We start from the raw sequence: 18,493 nt of genomic DNA on the forward strand, positions 1-18,493 counted from the left end.
TCTGTGTTCCTGTCACCATCCCTCTCCTTCTCGCTCAACCTGGGTGTCGCATTCAGGCAAACGGAAGCCGGCAGCAGGCTAAACACAACAGTAAAAACCGAAAACAAAACGTCGTCGTCGTCATCGTCAACGTCAACGCAGGGGATGCAGATGCACTTCCTCAAAACAAAGAAACGACACAAACACCGCTCGAAGGAGAGTGAATGAGGGGGAGATAAAGAGACAGAGAGAGAGAGAGAGCACGAAAGAGAGAATTACTCACCGTTCAAGTCCTTGGTTAATTGCGAGCGCGTCGACATCTTGCCTTCCGAAAATTGTGTTTAAATCTTTTGTGGCGAAAGTAGCGCCGAATCGGCAGCAAAACGAGTGAAAATGAAGTCAAACAGGAATAACCAGGCGATGGCGCTGGCGGCGGCGGGTGCAGTGATGCCAGGAAAGGGCCAAGAAATTTTGGCTCCGCTTTTTCTGTTGTTGTTTTTATGGTAGATGTTGTTGTTGTTTTTGGTCGTGGTGGTGGTGGTGGTGGTGGTGGTGGCGTCGGTGGTTTTCGCTTCGATTCGATTTCAATCCTGACAAAACGCCTTGCCTCACAGCAGCCAGAAACTGGATTCTGCAGCAGCTACTCCTCATCCCGATCCCCCAAAGACCGTGTTTGATCGGACATTCTGTGCTTCCGTGGGGCTATTGCGTTTGACGGGTGTATCCTCCTTCTGGCAGCGCCTTTTATTTATTCACATTATTCGCAGGCTCACACACAACACGCAGCACAACGCCTTGCCTGCCGTTTTCCTTTCTTTTCACGCTTTTCACGCGTTTTCCACCCTCGTCTTGCGGGGTCGGAAAACTCGGCGGCACTCCCGAACACGATACCGAGCCCAAACCAGAACCAGGTTTCGCTTAACTCTTTTTCTGCCAACGTTAACTGTTCTGTTTGGTATTTAATTCAACAATTTTCAAATTTTCGAAATTCTATTTACTCTGCACTTTTCTTTTGCCGCATTCGCGAATTTTTCCTAGCCACCAGGAGCTGGAGAACTAAACACTTCTGGGTGCAATAGGCGCGCGCGTTGCTGCAGCTCCACTTAAACGCAGTCACTTAATTTTTGACTAACAATTTCGCCGAAGTTTGCAAAAAACGCACAAATTTAACAAAACTACGCTCCCCCGGCCAGACCATCAGCAGTGTGACCGCGGACTTACCGATCAAATATACCGTCTGACCCTCAGAAATATTCCCTATCATTTTCAAAATATACCGTAAATATACCAAGAAAAAAACTAGCTTTAACCCACTTAACACCCCTCTATTTCAAAAGTTGAACGCCTCTTGTCACACTGTGGGACCCGTTAAACACATTTAATTTGTATGTATGGAAAAATTTCCACAATTTACGGCTCAAACGTAAAACGGTATATAAAGTATATTATTAATATATACAGAGTTATAAGCATAGCTTAGGACCCGTAGTAGAAAGATGAAGCTTTGGCTGCTCTGGCCTTTAGCTACTTATTATATTATATATTATATTACGTATTAATTAGGATAGTTAACTTGAGACTGTGTTTACATTAGATAGGCTTATGATAGGGGGAGAGGGTTTACAATTATTTTATAGTAAATTATTATTTTCCCATATATATTTACATTAAACTTTATGGTAGATGTCAGCATTTTTGAGAAATGACTAAATCAGTTGTAGATTGGGTTGGGTAGGGTTTTGTAGTAACGTAATGGGGGTCCTTATAGGAGAGTATGTTATGTCTATGTTTGGATAGCGCAGCACATGATGTTAGGATGTGGTGAATATTTGAGGATAAAGATTTTTGGCATAGTTGGCAATTGCTGTTGATTTTGGAATTAAGGTAGTGTTCGTGAGTTAGTTTCGAGTGTCCGATGCGTAGTCTGGTTATTTTGGTTTGGTCTGTTCGGGTTAAATTGAGATTTCGGAAAAGTGGTTGGAGTGTGGAGGATGGGGGTGAGATGGTGCGGTACCAGTCTGATGTGGCGTTCATAAATTGGAGCTTCTCCTCTTGAAACATCTTTTTTGTGTATTGGTCTATGTCTTTTTTGTTGAAGTTAATGGTGGTAATTAAGGGAAGGGAGTGTGCTGTTTTCGCTCCGTCATCTGCAGTCTCATTTCCTTTGATATTTGTGTGTCCAGGTATCCATAAGAGTTTTTTTTTGTTTTATTCTGTGCGAGAAGAGTTCTAACTAGAGCGGGGTAGTAGCTTCTGTTGTTGGTGTTTACTATTGCATCTAATGCGGACAGGGAATCTGAGCAGATTACCCCCCCCCCCCTCTTCCGGGGTTTTTTCTGGTGTAGGGGGGGGCCGGGCTTTTAAATTTTTTTTTTTTTTTTTTTTCCTTTTTTTTTTTTTTGGGTCTGAGATTTTTCTAACTAGTTCGATTGCTTCTACAATTGCTATGATCCCTGCAGAAAAGACGGAAGAATAATTGGGTAGTCTACCTAAACGAAGAACAGACATTTCTGTGGAAATTGCAAAAGTAATAGAGATGTCCGTGGCTGACCCATCGGCATAGATGAATTTGCGGTCCGAGTACGATTCTTTAATGGAGAGAAAAGCGAGAAAAAGGAGAAAAATTTGGCAAAAGGGGTATCTGAACTAATGCGAAGTGATTTAAAAAGTTTGGTTTTTGAGAACGTGTAACGTAGGTCGCTTCAGACATGAGGTTTTTGGAGGGTGAAGTACGGTAAGCGCCAAAGGCTGCTCTGAGCGCGGAGTTTACTATTGGGTTTATTTTGTTAATGGTGGATTTAGGAGCTTTACCTTGAGGCACTCCATTGTCGATAGGGAAAGTAGCGGAGAGTTGTGCGTTTGCTTTTACTATAATTTTCCTGTTAGACATGAAATTTTTAACGTAGTTTATAATTTTTGGACCAATTTGCCATTCTATAAGCTGTTCTGTGACGGCGTGCACTCCAATGCGATCAGATCAGAAGACTTAGAAAAGTGGCTGAGAGATGCTTGGGATGGCCTTCCCTTGTAGTAATAGTTAGCCGCTTCTGTGCCTGTGCTGTTGGTGTATTGTGGTGGTTGGCGAACCCATAGTCCCAGTTGGCCAGTATGAGTGGTTTCTGGGGTGTGGATGTTGGGGTTTGAAAAAGGCAATAATCGGGATGGTCACCGCAGGGAGTATGGTTGCGTTATGCTGTGTATTGTACTGTGTGACTGGAAGACCCCCATGAAGGTCCGCTTCGCCAGTTGCTGAGGTGTTCGAGTTAATATTATATTATTAATGTTGAAGCTTTTGTTTGGAGGAATATACATAGAAAGCAGAGAAAAGTTAATTTCTGAGTTTATTTCAGAGCCTGAACAGATTTGTGGATAAGCAAGGCTACCCCACCGAATATGTTTTGGGGTATGTTTGTATTAATGGTGTAGTTCACAGGAGTAGGAAAGAAGTGATGGGGCTGTAGATGGGTGTTCTGGAGTGAAATTATATGAGGCGAGTATTTTTTAATTATTATTAGGAGTTCGCTGTAGTTTTTAGTGTAGCCTCTTATGTTCCATTGAATTATAATCAACATGGTAAGATTATGATTATGTAGATTCGCTATCACTAATGTTGAGTTGTTTTCTTTTGTTTAAGGGTTTGACTTTTGTTTTGCTAGGTTTAAGAATAGTGGCAATGGAACTGGATTTATCTTTTGGAAAGATTCTTATTTTTAGGTCATCTATATGTTGTGATGCATATAATGTGGGCTCAGTGATAGTTGTATTGTCAATGTCCCTGTCTTCGTGCACCTTTTGGGGTGGTTGATATTGTTGTGGTGAGGCTGGTGTTGAGTGCTTTTTAATTGGTTCGCTCCCACGAGACGTAGATGCGCGTGTTTTGTTTTGTTGTTGGTGTAGTGGGTTATTAGTTGTTGTTTCCTGTTGGGCGATGGGTGGTGTATGGGTGTTAGATGGCTGTGGGTTGGTTGAGGTTTGAGGTGCAGGTTTAGCGAGAGTATTAGCATAGCTGGTTCTTGATTGATGGCCAAGTCGTGTATAGTATATGTTGAGTGCTGTTTTGTGATCGACTTTTTCGGTAGTTTTAATTGCAGTTAATTCCTGTTGTTTTTTGAACGTAGGGCAACTACGATCGAGGGGGCTGTGGTGGTGTTCAATGTCTGGGTTGTCCATGCAGTTAAGGCAGTTTTTTGTATTTTTGCAAGTTTCACCTTCGTGTGTGTGTTTGATGTCTGAGCAATTGCTGCATTTCTCTGAGCTTTTGCATACAGGTGTTGGGTGTCCGAAGCGGAGGCATCTTTTGCATCGTAGCGGTAGTGGGATGTAGGGACGTACGCGAACAGTTTCATAGCCAATTTTAATTGATTCAGGTAATTTCAGTGAAGCGAATGTTATTATGATTAGTCCGGTTTCTGCAAGTGGCGTGTTTTTATCTTCGAGCTTAGTGTTCATCGTCGCTACTTGTTGTTGTTGTTTCTTCATGATTTTCCTGATTTCAGCAACATTTTGTGTTTTTAATTCTTCTAGTATTATCGTTTCACTTATGTTTCGAAGTTCGTTGCAGTATATGACTCCTTTTGTATAGTTAAGTGATTTGTGCTCGGAAGTTGTTATGTCGATATCTGTCATTTTAGTAAGCTCTTGTAGTTTCAAGGCTTGCAGCTTGTTTTTGGTTTTGATGAGGAGAGAGCCGTCTCTAGTTTTCTTACAAGAGTCAACTTCCCCATTACAGGTGAAGTCTATGGTTTTTTTAATTATAAAAGGTGATACGTTTGCGAAAGTACCATTATCATTTCTTTTAATTATTATATATTTTGGTTCACCTAATTTTGACTTGACGCCATAATTGTTCTTATCGGGTGGTTCGTGCATGGTAGCTTTGGTTGGGCTTAAGCCCGAGCAACTGTTGATGCTGTGTGCTTGTTTTTGTGTTTCTGTTTTACGAATTGAGTTGAAGTTGTTGTTGTTTATCGCGATTTTGCTGATAAGCCTTTGGGTTCGCGCGAAGCGGGGTTTTCGATAGCACGTCTTATCTCCAGTAAGGTTGAAGTGATACTGATAAAAAGTATATAAAGGATTAATATACCTTAAAGTGCTTTTCAAAAATACCGCCAAAACCGGGCTTAGAATGCACGGGCTTTTTTTTCTGTCGACCGCTAATTCAAATAGGTGTAAACTTTATCTTTTCCTGTGCAAAGTTATACAAAATATTACAATTTGTCTGTGATTTTGTGGTTTTCATTAAAAGATTGGTTTTTTTATCACAGCAGGGCTGCTTTGAAAAAAAGTTGGCGGCAAAAACGTTGCCCAACACCACTGCTACAACTATAACTTCGATAACTTCCGTCTAAAAATATAAATCGATGGTCGAATAAAGCCGCGATACATCGCATGCAAACCACGATTTTATCGATAGTGCCATCGGTGGTACTGCAGCCCTAGCGCAGACAACAACAAAAATCGTACATTGGTGGAAATTTCCGCAAAAACGGAATAAAAATAGCAAAGACCGCCGCGAAAAACGACTGCTGCACACAATGCACAAAGGTGCGCCACCCTGGCAATTCGCTGCCACGGTGGATGCCAACGCAACAGATAAGCAGACAGAGCAGAAGGAGGAGGAAGACGTATCCGAAAAAATGATAAGATTCGCCATGTCCCCGAATTCCGTTGTAGCAGCACCAGCAGCAGCGTCGCCCCAAACCCTGTGCTGGCTGCTACTGCTTCTGCTGTGCAGCCTGCCACTGCCCCTGCCCATGGCAGAGGCCACCCACATAAGCGGTGACTTCCAAACGGCAGACTTTTTCCAGTTTCTCGTGAAATTTGGGTTCAACAAGGCCGATCCCCCGACACGACGCATTGCCTATGGCTATATCTATGGTAATGTCACATCCCCGGAGAACTACACGGCCCCCGTGACCCTGGTGGTGCTGGACAAGTCCACATTTTTGGACTTTTACGGAAATCGCAGCCTCCGGAGCCGGGAGGCATCGTGCTCCATGATGTTCGCGCGCCTGCAGAGCACTGCCTATGATCCCAAATGCAATCCGCAGGGAAAGCGCGACTTTCTCAGGCATGTGCCCTGTCCCAGGGGGCAGTTGTGCAGCGACGAGGATGCCCCAGCAAATGTGATGCCAGGACATCAGTTTACGTACGTAATCAACCTGGAGGCTGAGCCGCGGTAAGTGGGAGATGATCTTTTTTAGCTTGAAAACCTAATCTAATCGGTGTTTCCTATTTTTTTTTAGCTTCTGGTACATGGCCTTGGTGGCCTGCTATCAGAATCAGAGCACCTGCCAGTGGCACGCACACGAGAGCCTGCCGCGGCTCAGCAACAGGAGCAGCGGACTTCTCCACAAGCTGCACTATGACATCCATTTGGTGAATGTGCATCCAAACAACTCGGCCGCACATCCGCTGACCTTTCAGTACTCCTACGACCAGCAGAACCTACTGGAGATGTACCTCATCTTCCTGCTGGTCTACATTGTGCTCCTGCCCATGCAGATCTATGCGGTGAGGCGTCAGAAGCATCCCGTCACGAAGCTCTTTACGCTGAGTCTGCTCAGCGAATTCGTTAGCCTGGCACTGATCACGGCCCATCTGATCCACTATGCGGCGAATGGAGTGGGCGAGCCTCGGCTGCAGGCGGCGGGCGATGTGCTGGACATACTTAGTCGGACGACATTCATGCTGATCCTCCTGCTGCTGGCCAAGGGCTGGGCGGTAACGCGCCAGCAAATCAGTCGCACCGGCTGGATCATTCTAATGTCCATCTGGGTGCCATACTGTGCGTTCCATGTGTTCCTCTACATCTGGGATCGGGTGAGGCTTCATTTATGTCTGGACAATAGAAGGATCTTTTAATTTTCTGCTCCCGCTTTTCAGACGGAGGTTGACATTGTATCGGATATTGATGAATATCAGACCTGGCCCGGCTGGATTGTCCTGATCCTGCGGTAATCCTTCGAGAACTCTCCATGCAACTCTCTTCTAAGCATCTATAATCCCTTGCAGATCTTCCTTTATGATGTGGTTCCTGTACGAGCTGCGAAACACCATGAAATACGAGCATTCCACCAAGAAACTGGATTTCCTTTTGCATTTGGGCGCCTCCAGTCTAGTGTGGTTCATCTACTTGCCCATCGTGGCCATTGTGGCATTGCAGATCAGCCCCATGTGGCGCTACAAGCTGCTCCAGGGCATAACCAATTCGGCCGACTGCCTCGCATACTGTGTGATGACGGGCCTACTGTGGCCCCATCGGGCGGGACAATATCTCCTTCTTGCAGGCACCAAATATGCAGGTGAGTCTCTGGTTACACCTCAACCATATGAATCTTTTTAACGCCCTCTCTGCCCTAGGCATGGATGAGCTGGATGAGTTCAATGAGGCTCCTCATATTGTGCGCGAACGGGAGCGTCGCAGGAATTCCCCACCCGATGATATATCGATTGGAACGAGCAACGGTAGCCGCGGCATGGTGCTGTCCACAAGCATTCCTCACTCGCTAAACGGAGATGCGTGCAACGATCTGCTTGAGGCAGAGGATCTGGATGCGGAACTACTCACCGATCTGAACAAAAATAGCCATATTGTGGCATAGAATGCTGCTACAAAGATCGAACAGAAAACGGGTTAATTAGTAGATTTTTAGTAGACAATTTGTGCTAAATTACGCTACAATTTTAGATATATAGAAGTATACATTGATGTATGTATATTCCACATAGTCTGTAGACCTACAACGAAGTTAGAAGAGAAGGAAAGATGAAAGGAGGAGAGCCCCAGAAGATACCGCAAAGATAAAAGTGCAACAGATTGCAGAAAATAATTGTTGTGTGATTTTATAGTAATATGCTTAAATTTTGTATTAGTTTATCGTTCTCTCGATCTAAGCCAACGATTAGTTAACGCATAGGACAACGATACGACTACGCTTTTACGCATCATCATTTCGTTGTGGTGCAAGTATGCATAAGCTTACATTTTTAATGAAACGAAAAAAAAACATACATATAGTTATATAGGACTTATATACATAGATTTAAATATGCATATATATAGAGTATGTCAGAAGTTCATTAACAAACAGGTATTTTGATAAGAACAAACAAATAAGAGAACCCACTCCACTCAAAACAAAAAACTAACAGCAAGAATATGTACAACGTGTACACTGCGAAAGATAGTGAAATAAATGAATCATTTTTTAGATAAGTATCAAGTGAATGACTGCGATTTCATTTGTGGAATTAATCTTAACAAATTGACTATTTATCTTTACTGGAATTTAATTTAAGTAACAAGGTTACGTCTTTGTTTATTCATGCCGTGTTATTTGTTGTCTAAATATTCTGTGGGGGTTCAATTATATTTATTTTACCTTTTGAATTGGTTTATAGAATTGAATTTATTCCAAGATCTGAATATGAGCATATGCTCTACTCATCCCCAGGCCTGCGGTTACTACACACAGAATTGTTATTGAGTATTTTTACTTTACTTTACAACTTTTACTTTACAGTATTCCAAATTGAGTCAGCCTCATAGATTTATTATTTAAAATGCTAACATAAGGATCGAAAATTGTATGCAGATAGCAGTAGAAGTAATTTTGCTCCACAGAAATTCACACAAATACAAAATGGTAGATATCTATACGATCTGAGAACCTGTTGCATGTCACGACCCGATTAACAATCCCTTCCAGTCCCAGGAGACAATTGAAACCACAATTCAGCCAAGCAACGAGGTGCAAAACGCATTAGTTGCTGACCAATCATCCTTCAGCATGGTTCAGTTTTCGCTGCTACGCTTCTACTTTGAGTTGAGTCGCCTCATCGGCCTCTGCAACCTGCACTACGATCCGAATCAGCGTCGCCTTGTGCTCAATCATGTGCCCACAGTGGTGTACTGCCTCGTCCTGGATGTGGTCTTTGTGCTGGTCATGCCCTTTGCCTTCGGTCTGCTGGCGGGTAAAATTTACGGATGCAAGCACCTCGGCATGTTCAGCACCGTCTACAGTGTGATGGGACAGGCCAAGCTCTTCACAATGCTGCTGCTCGTCAGCAGCGTCTGGCTGCGGCGTTGCCGGGTTGAGCGTCTGGGGAATGAATATCTGAAGCTGCTGTTCGATTTCCGCACCGCCATGCGCAACAACTGCCGTAGGCGCTGCCTGTGGAAGGTGGCACTGACCAGCTCCCGCTTTGTGATGCTCATCCAAATCCTCCTGACGCAAAACTCTCTGGTGCACTGTCAACGCACCCTGGATCGGGCAGGTGTGGCGCCCTTCTATATGGCCGCGATAGTGTATGCCCTGATCATGGAGCTGATGGTGAGCTATGTGGACTTTACGGTGTACATGATCCAAGTATCTGGCAATTGGTTGATCTCGAACATGACGCATCAGCTGCAGGAAATGTTTGATGATCTGGAGGTCCTGCCAAAGCATTTGGGTCGTCCTCGAGATATGGGCATCAGGCAGATCCTGGACGCCTGGCTTTTACTCTGGCATCGCTGCCTGCAACTGGATGATCTTCTAAGGCAACTGCGCCAGATCTTTCAGTGGCAGATTCTGTTCAATATGGGCACCACTTATATCTACAGCATTGCAACCGTCTTTCGCCTGTGGATTTACATGGAGTATGCCGAGGATTTCAACATGTGGAAGTGCCTCTTCACCGTCTTTGTGTGCCTCGCTCACCATGCCGAGATCATGATGCAGTTTTCCATCTTCGAAACAACTAGTTCCAAGTGGCTAAAGCTCCGGGAGCGGCTGCAAAATCTCTGGTTTGTGAATCAGTCTCAGAATGGCGTGGGTCTGCCCTCAGAAGTGGTTCTATCGAGGAAGGTACGTGCGTATATATCTCCACACTGAAATAATAATATTTATAGTTTAATACATGTTTCAGTTGGAGTTTGCCATTTTTTACCTCAATCGGCAGCTCCAGTCGCGACCGCAACGCGTGCGACGCCTCCATATTGTGGGACTCTTCGATCTGAGTCGTGCCTCCGGTCATGCCATGACTGCTTCTGTAATGAGCAATGCCCTGGTACTTTGTCAGATTGCCTATAAGATATACGGATAATTAGACTACTCTACAATTTAACTTTAACAGAATTTAATATGTTCTATACTCAAAATTTATGGTGGTTTTATCTATATAAAGTTTCTGCTATAAAAATCAACATTTTCGTATCCTTTTCGATTATTGAATTTCTATAAAATTTCATTTGGAGACTAGTAGAACTTATCCGCTATAAAACAAAGCTCAAGGGCTCTAAAAAAGCTTTCATTTCGAAGTGTCCTCGCCATATAAGCCTTGGCAAATGATACATACTATAAACAACTAAAGCTTGACAATTATTCCTATGCCATAAAATACAAAATTTTGTTTATAATTAAATGTATGAAACCCCTACAGAACATGTATGAAATAAATGCCATGTAACTTTCCACCTATTCCCTGCAGTAGTCGATTATAATGTTTGCTCAACGTATGCCTCCTGCTTGCGCCTCAAATCAAACTGCATGAGAATGATCACATTGCTGAGTATGCAACTAATGTAGCTGAGGCACGCGGAGTTGTTGATCTCCACCAGGCCGCATATTTTATAAACCAAACGATGACGGTGCACCTGACTGCCGAAAATCTCCAACTGAAAGTGAAAGAAATGCATTAATTTGGGATGAATCTGTCCTTGCAGCACTCACCCCTATTTGCAGCTCTTTGCTGATCTTCCGGAGATTGCTAAACTGTCGTAGGGTCTGGCCAACATCGTTGCACGAGCTGACCACGTGATCCAGCAAGTCCATGAGCATCAGAGTGCTGTAAATGTTGGACACAACCAGGCCACTGCCAAAGAGAGCGCCCCAACCGTCGGAATGGATGGACTGGTTGTTGTACAGCACGGCATGGTAGAGGATGCTCATGGAGGTCATAAACATAGTGACAAACAGCATGGCATTGGCCACATCGTACAGGCCAAAGAAGCGCCTGGCCAGCTGATATGTGTCCAAATGCAAGGCTGCTATGCGTCGAAGATCCACCACCTTCTTTTTTCCACCTCTGCGTCTCTGGAGAGCCCTAAGGGCCAGGTGCACGACCCGGAACTGATGATCGAGCATCTGGAGCAGCGCGTAGAAGGCAATTTTGACTGCCACGACGTGTAGTATTTGGGAGAGTCTCGAAAACAAGGCCATCAGGCTCTGACGATTGATCACGCTAAGCAGTTGATACTGTACGACACTCGAACAGAGCAGCGATCCATAGACGACAATGGTGTTCCGCCAGAAATGGCTCGTCACTGAGAGTTGTAACTCCTCCAGGGTCCGCTGGTCTACCAGACGCTTGAGTAACCGCCTGTAGCTCCTCCAGAGATAGAGTGAATACACATAGAGCTTAATGAGTCGTCGACGCTGCAGCCAGACGAGTCCATAGCTGCAGAAAATGGCCGCAATTCGCAGGACCAACATCGAAAAGAAGTTCCACTGCAGGACAATGTTGTGGTGAATGTAGCCATCGACGATGGCGCGCGGCACAATAAAGTAAAGATCCAGCAGGAGACAGCCGCTGATGAGGACGCTGTAGGCCAGGTACATCCACGACACCTTCTCGACGCGGATGAGCCGGCTCTTGCCACGAATCTGCAGCGTGGTCCCCATCAGTCCAAAAACGAGCGCGTGGTAGTAGGCTACACGCAAAGCCAGACCCAATTTCGGATGCAACATGTTGTTGGGGTAGCCGTGGCTGCCAGGCAACTGGTCTAGGACTCAAACGCGCACCTCCTGTGGAGGAACGAGACGAGCATTAATTAGCTAAAAGTCGGTTACACACCGATGGGATTCTGATGGCCCGTCCTGATAGCTGCCGTATCAAATCCCCATTATCTAGGGCTAGTTGCTTCCAACGAATTCAGTTGCCAGCTTACCGTCCCCCGAAGCAGTTGATGAAATGAGCATCTGCTTGCTGCTGAAAACCTTCCATAGCTATGGCCTGTGCAGTGGCCTGCTCCCGGCTCCACTGCGACTGGACCGGGCCCGGGACCGCATTCACTTCGGTAACCGATCGCATCAACGTCGCTGCTACCTCGCATACACGGCCTGTCTGAATGTGCTGCTCATTGTACTGCTGCCATTCACTTTTCCGGTTTTTATGTACGATGAGAGCTACATGAGTGATAGGCTGGTGCTGCAGTGGGCGTTCAACCTGACGAACGTTACCCGTATAATGGCGATGCTTGCCTGCGGTTATCTGACGTGGACCAAGAGGAAACCGCTGCTGCAGTTGGGCGAGAGCTTGGCGAGGCACTGCCACAGATGTTGGCTGCTGGAAAGCGGCGCCTTGCATTCGTCGGGCTACATAAAGCTACAGAGAAGGATTCGCAGCCTGCTGCGTCAGTGGTTCTTTGTTCTGAATCTCAGCATAGTGTCCGCCGTGCTTCTTCTGATGCGGATCGATACGGATGTGCAGTTCAGCAATCTCACAATGGTAGTCGTCCACATGATGCAGTTCGTCTATGTGGCTATCATGATGACCGGCCTGTATGTCATCTGTCTGCTCCTCTACTGGCAGATGGAGCGCGTGAATCTTGCCCTGAAGGATCTCTGCTCGCGACTGCACCACGAGGAGCGCAACGCACTGCTGCTGTCGGCATCGCTGGCCAGACAAACGCTCCACACCGTGGGCCATCTCTTTCAGCTGCATTGCGAGGGCCAGCGATTGATGCGGAGTCTCTTTGGCATCTTTGATGTTACCATTGCCTTTCTGATGCTCAAAATGTTCGTGACGAATGTGAACTTAATGTATCACGCTGTACAGTTTGGAAACGATTCCATAGCGACCAACAGCGTGACCAAGCTGTGGGGAGAGTTGGTGATCGTCACCCACTACTGGAGTGCGGTGCTTCTGATGAACATGGCCGACGATCTGACGCGGCGAAGTGGCCTCGAAAGAGGGGAAATTCTGCGTCAATTCAGCGATCTGGAGCTGGTCAAAAGGGATTTTCAATTGGAGGTAATACTACTTAAATTACATACCACTCTTTTGTTACCTTGCAGTAATTTCCTTGCAGCTGGAACGCTTCTCGGATCACTTGCGTTGCCATTCCACCGCTTACAAATGCTGCGGCCTTTTTGTGTTCAACAAGCAAACGAGCATGATTTATTTCTTCTCGGTTCTGGTCAACGTTTTGGTGCTTTGCCAATTTTATTTAAAGAACAGCGTCTTGGAAATTTCCTAACGCAACAAAAGCGCGGCAGGAAATCAGCTGTTCACACCTCCTACACGCAAAAGCGAGATGGCATGCTGATCGCAATTGTGGCGAAATTCAACGATCAAAGTAAAAAGTTGTGCTCCTTCGTGCATTTTTGTGCTTTTTAATTGCTCATCGCTGAGTGCCACAGTTAGTAAATATTAAAAGCCATTAATCAAATTTGTTTTCCTGCGCAGCAACAAAATGCCGTCGGCAATATTAAATGCGGCAGCGGGCCGAAGGTCTGTCCACGTTTTCAGGTTATGTGTTCATACTTTGATATTAAATTTGTTTGTTTATGTGTTTTAGGTTGGCAAAAATCATAATATATTCAATCTGCCACACTCCAGGGGTAAGTTAATGTTATTTTGCCCCAGATATGTCAAATGTTGATTCGGGCCTTTCAATAAGCTCATCAATCCTATACAAAACATAGATGCACACGTGCACACACGCGTACACATGCTTTAAGTGTTGTAATCCCCATTAAGGGATGGACTGCCGGAGAGAAGAGACCACAGTGAGGCTTCATCAAATTTAATGAATTCCATACAGAGTAAGTGAGGGACCCCAGGAGCAGGACATGTCCATTAAATCTGCCCAATCTCCTTACTCCGTCAATCTGATCCACATCGAAATTTCTCAGCTTCTTTTTGTATTAATTCCAATTATACGCACGACTGGGGAATTTTCATTTGGCCCGAAAGGATTTCGGGTCATTATGAGCTTCCCTTCGACTTATCGACTTCGACTCCACTCTTTTGCCACTGCCTTCCATCCCCACAATCAACATCCGACCGACCGGCCCGTGCAGAATCGCATTTGTATTGTTTTTGGAACTGTACCTAGTTCCAGGCTGCCTCCTGGGAGAGAGGACACCGACGGAGGATAATTGGGTGTGTATGTCTGTATATTGATTGTGGCCTGGTGTGCCCATGACATGGCTGAAACCCCAAATATGAAAACAAACAAGATTTCTTTTGAAACTAATTAGGAAAACGTGGCCAGTTTATTTTCATATCCCAGCCACTAAGCCCCTTCCGTCGCACCCCCTGTAATGTGTGTTTGTGTTCGATTTAATTAACCCTTTGGCAGTCATAAACCAAACCTTAATGAAAATTATGAAATTTCTGTCCAGCAACACAACCAAAACCCGTTCCAAAATATTGCCCCGTCAGCAGTTGCTGATATTGCAATTTACTTTTTGATGCAACTATACTTTTGCTGGCTGATGATAAATGATTTTCGACATAATCCCCAAGCTGCAGGGTAAAACTAATTCGATTTTAATGATATCGATGAAGTGATTTTGCTGTTAAAATATTTCGTTATCAAATTACAGCCGAGAGCTGGATAACATTTTGGGCGCATGTCTGGTTTTTGCATACCCTTAAAATGCAATTAATTTGTTATAAAGTTTCTGGGGCCCAATAGTTTCAGGCCAAAGTCCGACTAAGCCCTGGAATAGACATGGACAAGTTTGTGTCGGTCGGATGTCTGGTGATGGAGAGTGAAGAGTGGAGCTGAGTGGGGGCGGCTGGGTTGGTTGGTTGAAACAGTTATCAACACCAGCTATGGGGGGAAACCACATGAAAGTCGGTCAAGTTATTTTCAACACTTGAAATACACTCGCCTCCTGAAGACTGGAAACTGGATCTCGTGCTTGGGCTTGAGGTTGCTCTTTGGCTTGGGTAGTGCCCAAAATGGTGGGCATCCGACATTTCTTCTGCCTCCCGCTTTCTGGGTCAGCTCTTCATGCCCAGGTCCCTCCCACCGTTGTCATCGTCGTCGCCTCTGCGCATAAATATAAATTGTATTGTTTCAAAAAAGTTTTTTCCCCCATCCGAGTTTCTGCGGCCAGCGGAAAAAGTAGTTAAAGTTTTGTTTTCGCCGCTAGTTTATTGCGTGATTTCCTTCGCAATGACAGGAGAAGGCGCCACAACAGAGGGTGGGTGGCGTGGTGTGGGGCAAGGCGCTGGCGAGAAAGCATTTTGCCACATAATTTACAGTCTGCTGCAAGTGTATTTGTGTGTGGGCTTTTAACAAGTTTTGGGGCATAAAAAGGGTGGGGATAATGGAAGCGAATGAGAAACTGCTGGGATACTCATTACATAAGCTGATGGATTTTAAAACTATATTGTATACTATTAGCTCAAACAGAGAAATATTACAGCTTACGGAAAGATTATCTTGGATTTAACTATGAGTCGCTTTAAAATATTTAAAAACTTAAAAGTCAAGTGTGGCAAAACTTCTTTAAGTGTTAAAAATGGCAATTTGTCCACCAATATATCTTAAGTGGTATTTCAATGGTAAATTCAGCTGATTGCTTTGGTTATTTGAAACATTTATCTCGACGCCACGCCAGGTGGTTGCGATGTTCCACCTTCAAGCGTACTTCAACCTGCAATGAAGGGTACTCTGTGGCAGGGAAACTCTTTATACATTTTCACCATTCGCCGCTATTCGAGTGCGATGCAACCATTATGCACGTCCCGCAACGTGACCAGCAGGCAGCAGGGACTCCGCACCGTGGCAAGAGGTTTCAGAAATAGTTGTGGATGCACTCTACAGATCGACGCTTTTCATTTTGAGTCTTTGGTCTGGCATTTGTAATTGCATTTTTACTTAGTTCAGGAGTCAAAGTTTCTTGGCCACGTTTGTGGTTTGGGTGTCGAGTCCTGAATTTTTGGGCGATCCGGATCCCCCGCCGTGCGTAAAGTTTAATTAAACGTGTTTGATTTATGACTTTCTGGGCATTCAGCAGCTCTTGGGGAATGTGGAACGCCAGCAGCTGCAACCGCAATTCCAATTCCCAAAATCTAATGCGTTTATTTTTGGGGGGTCCGGCGAAAGTTTTACCCACCCACCTACCATTGACACGCTGGCCATAAAAGCCAGGCCAGGCACCTTTATGGCCACTGCAGCAGATGTACGTGTGTGTGTGTGTGTCTGTGTGTGGAGTGCCATGTGCCATATGATTTCCGTTTCCGCTTCCGTTTGAACACACAATTTCCAGCACTTTTCTTACATTCCTTCCGTCCCCGTCCTTTCGCCATATTCCATTAAGCGTTTATTGTTTTCATGGGTATTAAAGTTGCATTTTCCTCATCTACACCCACGGAAAAAAAAGAACAAAAAACAAGCAAAGTTTTGTTCTCAACAAGTTCATCAAAGTAGTCACCTCGCACAAGCAGACACACAGGACACAGCAGGTGGGATTCGAGGACCAATCTAGGCGCAAATCCCCAAGCTTAGCTCCAGAGGCCAGCGGCAGCAAATCAGGTCAGGCCACAAGCCACAAATCTCTTGCTCAATCCATGCTGAAAAATATTCCACGATAATCAACTTTGATACACGTAGGCTTTTCCTAGTCAGCCCCAGCCTCAGCCTTAGCCCCAGTCCCCCGTTCCATGCCATGCATTAAAATGCCGAAAATGATTGGGAAAATCGCAAAAGAAAATCCGGAAAAGGCAAGCGAGCACAAGCCCCAAACACACAAATCTCCGTCTTACATCGGCCCCAAGGCCGACAGGAGGGCGATGGGTGATGGCCGTAGGAGTCCCTTTCCCTTGTCCATATTTTTTATGGCGCCGCATGAAAATGGAAAAACTTTATGTTAACGCAGTGAAAGAGAGGGAGAGTGAGAGAGCCTTGCCGATGAACTGGGTGGATAATCGCGGGGCCGTTTATTGGCAGTGGCTTAGCCTGGGACCGATGCGGCTTCTGTTTGTGGTGTTATTGTGTGGCTGTGGGTGGGGTGTTTGAGTCCAAGATGTTGGCTAGATTACGGCGGAATCCCAAGTGTGTCTGGTCGGAAAGGTAAATGGAAATGCATGGCCTCCTATTGGATTACAATTGGTATATTGGTATATAATGCGAGTAAATTTCGTAGTTTTGTGCTGCTTATAAACAGCAGTTGGCACTCTAAAACCCACGAATATAGATTGTTTTCAGCTTGAGAGCTTCTGCTTGTATACTGATCTATTTTAGGAGCTTATTACCCCTATTCTAGACGACATTAACTGTCTAACTGAATAATTATCACTGGGTCTAATGAAATTTTCCAATTGGTTTTGTCATATTGCAGCCACTAATTGGTATGAGTGGCTATAACATTCTCTGGCAAAAACATAATCCCACAATGTGACAAAACAACCAGAGACGAACACGGACATAACACAACCAAAACATGCTTCAGTTCATCCATAATCCACTGGAATTATTTTTATTATTATTTTCATGAATGTGGGAATATATTTACACACACATACATACATACAATATGTATTTTTATTGAAATTTATAGAAATGTTTGACGTTTTTTTTTTCACAAATAAAAGTTCACATTTAACATGACCAATTAATGTGCGGCAAAGCCGCAAATAAAACCGCTTAATTACGTGTCATGGCCCAAAAGGCAGAGGACATAACCAGTCGGAGTCCAGTCGAGTCCTGGTCCTTGCACAGGCACTGGAGCGACAAAAACAGCGAATGGAAATTTGCATGACACGCATCGAATTGAAATAATAATATGGTTAATAAAGCCAGCCGCATCTGATTCATTCACTGCGTGGGCACCCGAGTATCCGGGCATACAGATGCTCTCCCCATTTCCCAATTTACGCAATGCCACGAATACGATTATCGATCCCACAGGCTCGGGGGCCAATTATCGCACTTATTTCGCTGCTAATTAAAATGCAATTATTTGCTTTTAACAACATAATCCCATTGACAGTCATTTTATTTGTGTGTGCGCATCGACAAGGTCTGCAGCTCGCCATGGAGTCTACCATTTTTGCCATGCATTTTGCATTTCCTGCAGCCCGATCAATTACACATCGGTACTCTCATGCTGCATATTAAGCATAGTCAATCCTAGCACTTATACCGATCGATTTATTAAAGTTTATTATTGAAAGGCCTTTTTATTAAAGCTTATTTCCAGTTGGAAATTTGTTTGGGCATTGCACAAGCAGATGCTGGAATTATTATTGCTTTTTTTCGAATTATTTTTAGATGAAAATCTCTGGAATTTAAGTGATTTGATTACGGAAATGCTAACAAAACTATAAGAATGCGTTGAGACGTTTGGGAGACTCGTTCCTTTCAAAAGAATAGGAAGGATTAACTATCAAAAGTAATGTTTCCTCTGATTTCTGGTATAGAAATATCTCTTTAAGAAAAATTCACCCATTTGTAGGCAAATTCCTTGACCCAATGACATCTAAGAAAAATGTCACTATAGTAGAAAAT

The 18,493-nt window shown here is 44.5% G+C and overlaps 4 protein-coding genes across 6 annotated transcripts; 3 read left to right on the forward strand and 1 right to left on the reverse strand.

Annotated features, from left to right (window-relative positions):
- The first annotated feature begins 5,401 nt into the window (after positions 1–5,401).
- On the forward strand, positions 5,402–8,192 carry LOC111079757. The gene is made up of 5 exons (XM_022375043.2): positions 5,402–6,157; positions 6,225–6,801; positions 6,865–6,935; positions 6,994–7,283; positions 7,342–8,192. Exons 1-5 carry the CDS (start codon positions 5,514–5,516, stop codon positions 7,581–7,583), a joined length of 1,824 nt encoding a protein of 607 aa, XP_022230735.2. The 5' UTR covers positions 5,402–5,513; the 3' UTR covers positions 7,584–8,192.
- Positions 8,193–8,275: 83 nt separating this feature from the next.
- Positions 8,276–10,173, forward strand: LOC111079759 (putative gustatory receptor 58c). Its single transcript, XM_041591823.1, has 3 exons — positions 8,276–8,627; positions 8,691–9,830; positions 9,892–10,173. The coding sequence occupies exons 1-3, from the start codon at positions 8,571–8,573 to the stop codon at positions 10,066–10,068; spliced, it is 1,374 nt and encodes a 457-aa protein (XP_041447757.1). The 5' UTR covers positions 8,276–8,570; the 3' UTR covers positions 10,069–10,173.
- A 61-nt stretch (positions 10,174–10,234) lies between these two features.
- On the reverse strand, positions 10,235–13,183 carry LOC111079760 (putative gustatory receptor 58b). 2 transcript variants are annotated; one of them, XM_022375047.2, is made up of 4 exons: positions 13,034–13,183; positions 11,912–12,969; positions 10,695–11,768; positions 10,235–10,639 (listed from the first exon to the last, which is right to left on the reverse strand). In XM_022375047.2, exons 3-4 carry the CDS (start codon positions 11,709–11,711, stop codon positions 10,460–10,462), a joined length of 1,197 nt encoding a protein of 398 aa, XP_022230739.2. In that variant the 5' UTR covers positions 11,712–11,768; positions 11,912–12,969; positions 13,034–13,183; the 3' UTR covers positions 10,235–10,459. The 2 variants fall into 2 exon arrangements, with proteins under 2 accessions (XP_022230739.2, XP_041447758.1); XM_041591824.1 differs by having other exon boundaries at positions 10,695–12,963; positions 13,020–13,183.
- LOC111079758 (putative gustatory receptor 58a) lies at positions 11,690–13,590 on the forward strand. Of its 2 annotated transcripts, none has more exons than XM_022375045.2 (3): positions 11,690–12,996; positions 13,055–13,384; positions 13,544–13,590. In XM_022375045.2, the coding sequence occupies exons 1-2, from the start codon at positions 11,935–11,937 to the stop codon at positions 13,220–13,222; spliced, it is 1,230 nt and encodes a 409-aa protein (XP_022230737.2). In that variant the 5' UTR covers positions 11,690–11,934; the 3' UTR covers positions 13,223–13,384; positions 13,544–13,590. The 2 variants fall into 2 exon arrangements, with proteins under 2 accessions (XP_022230737.2, XP_022230736.2); XM_022375044.2 differs by having other exon boundaries at positions 13,055–13,476; positions 13,544–13,575.
- Positions 13,591–18,493: the final 4,903 nt, after the last annotated feature.

The sequence above is a fragment of the Drosophila obscura genome, unplaced genomic scaffold, assembly GCF_018151105.1.
Source record: "Drosophila obscura isolate BZ-5 IFL unplaced genomic scaffold, ASM1815110v1 contig_151, whole genome shotgun sequence".
NCBI classification, from domain to species: domain Eukaryota; kingdom Metazoa; phylum Arthropoda; class Insecta; order Diptera; family Drosophilidae; genus Drosophila; species Drosophila obscura.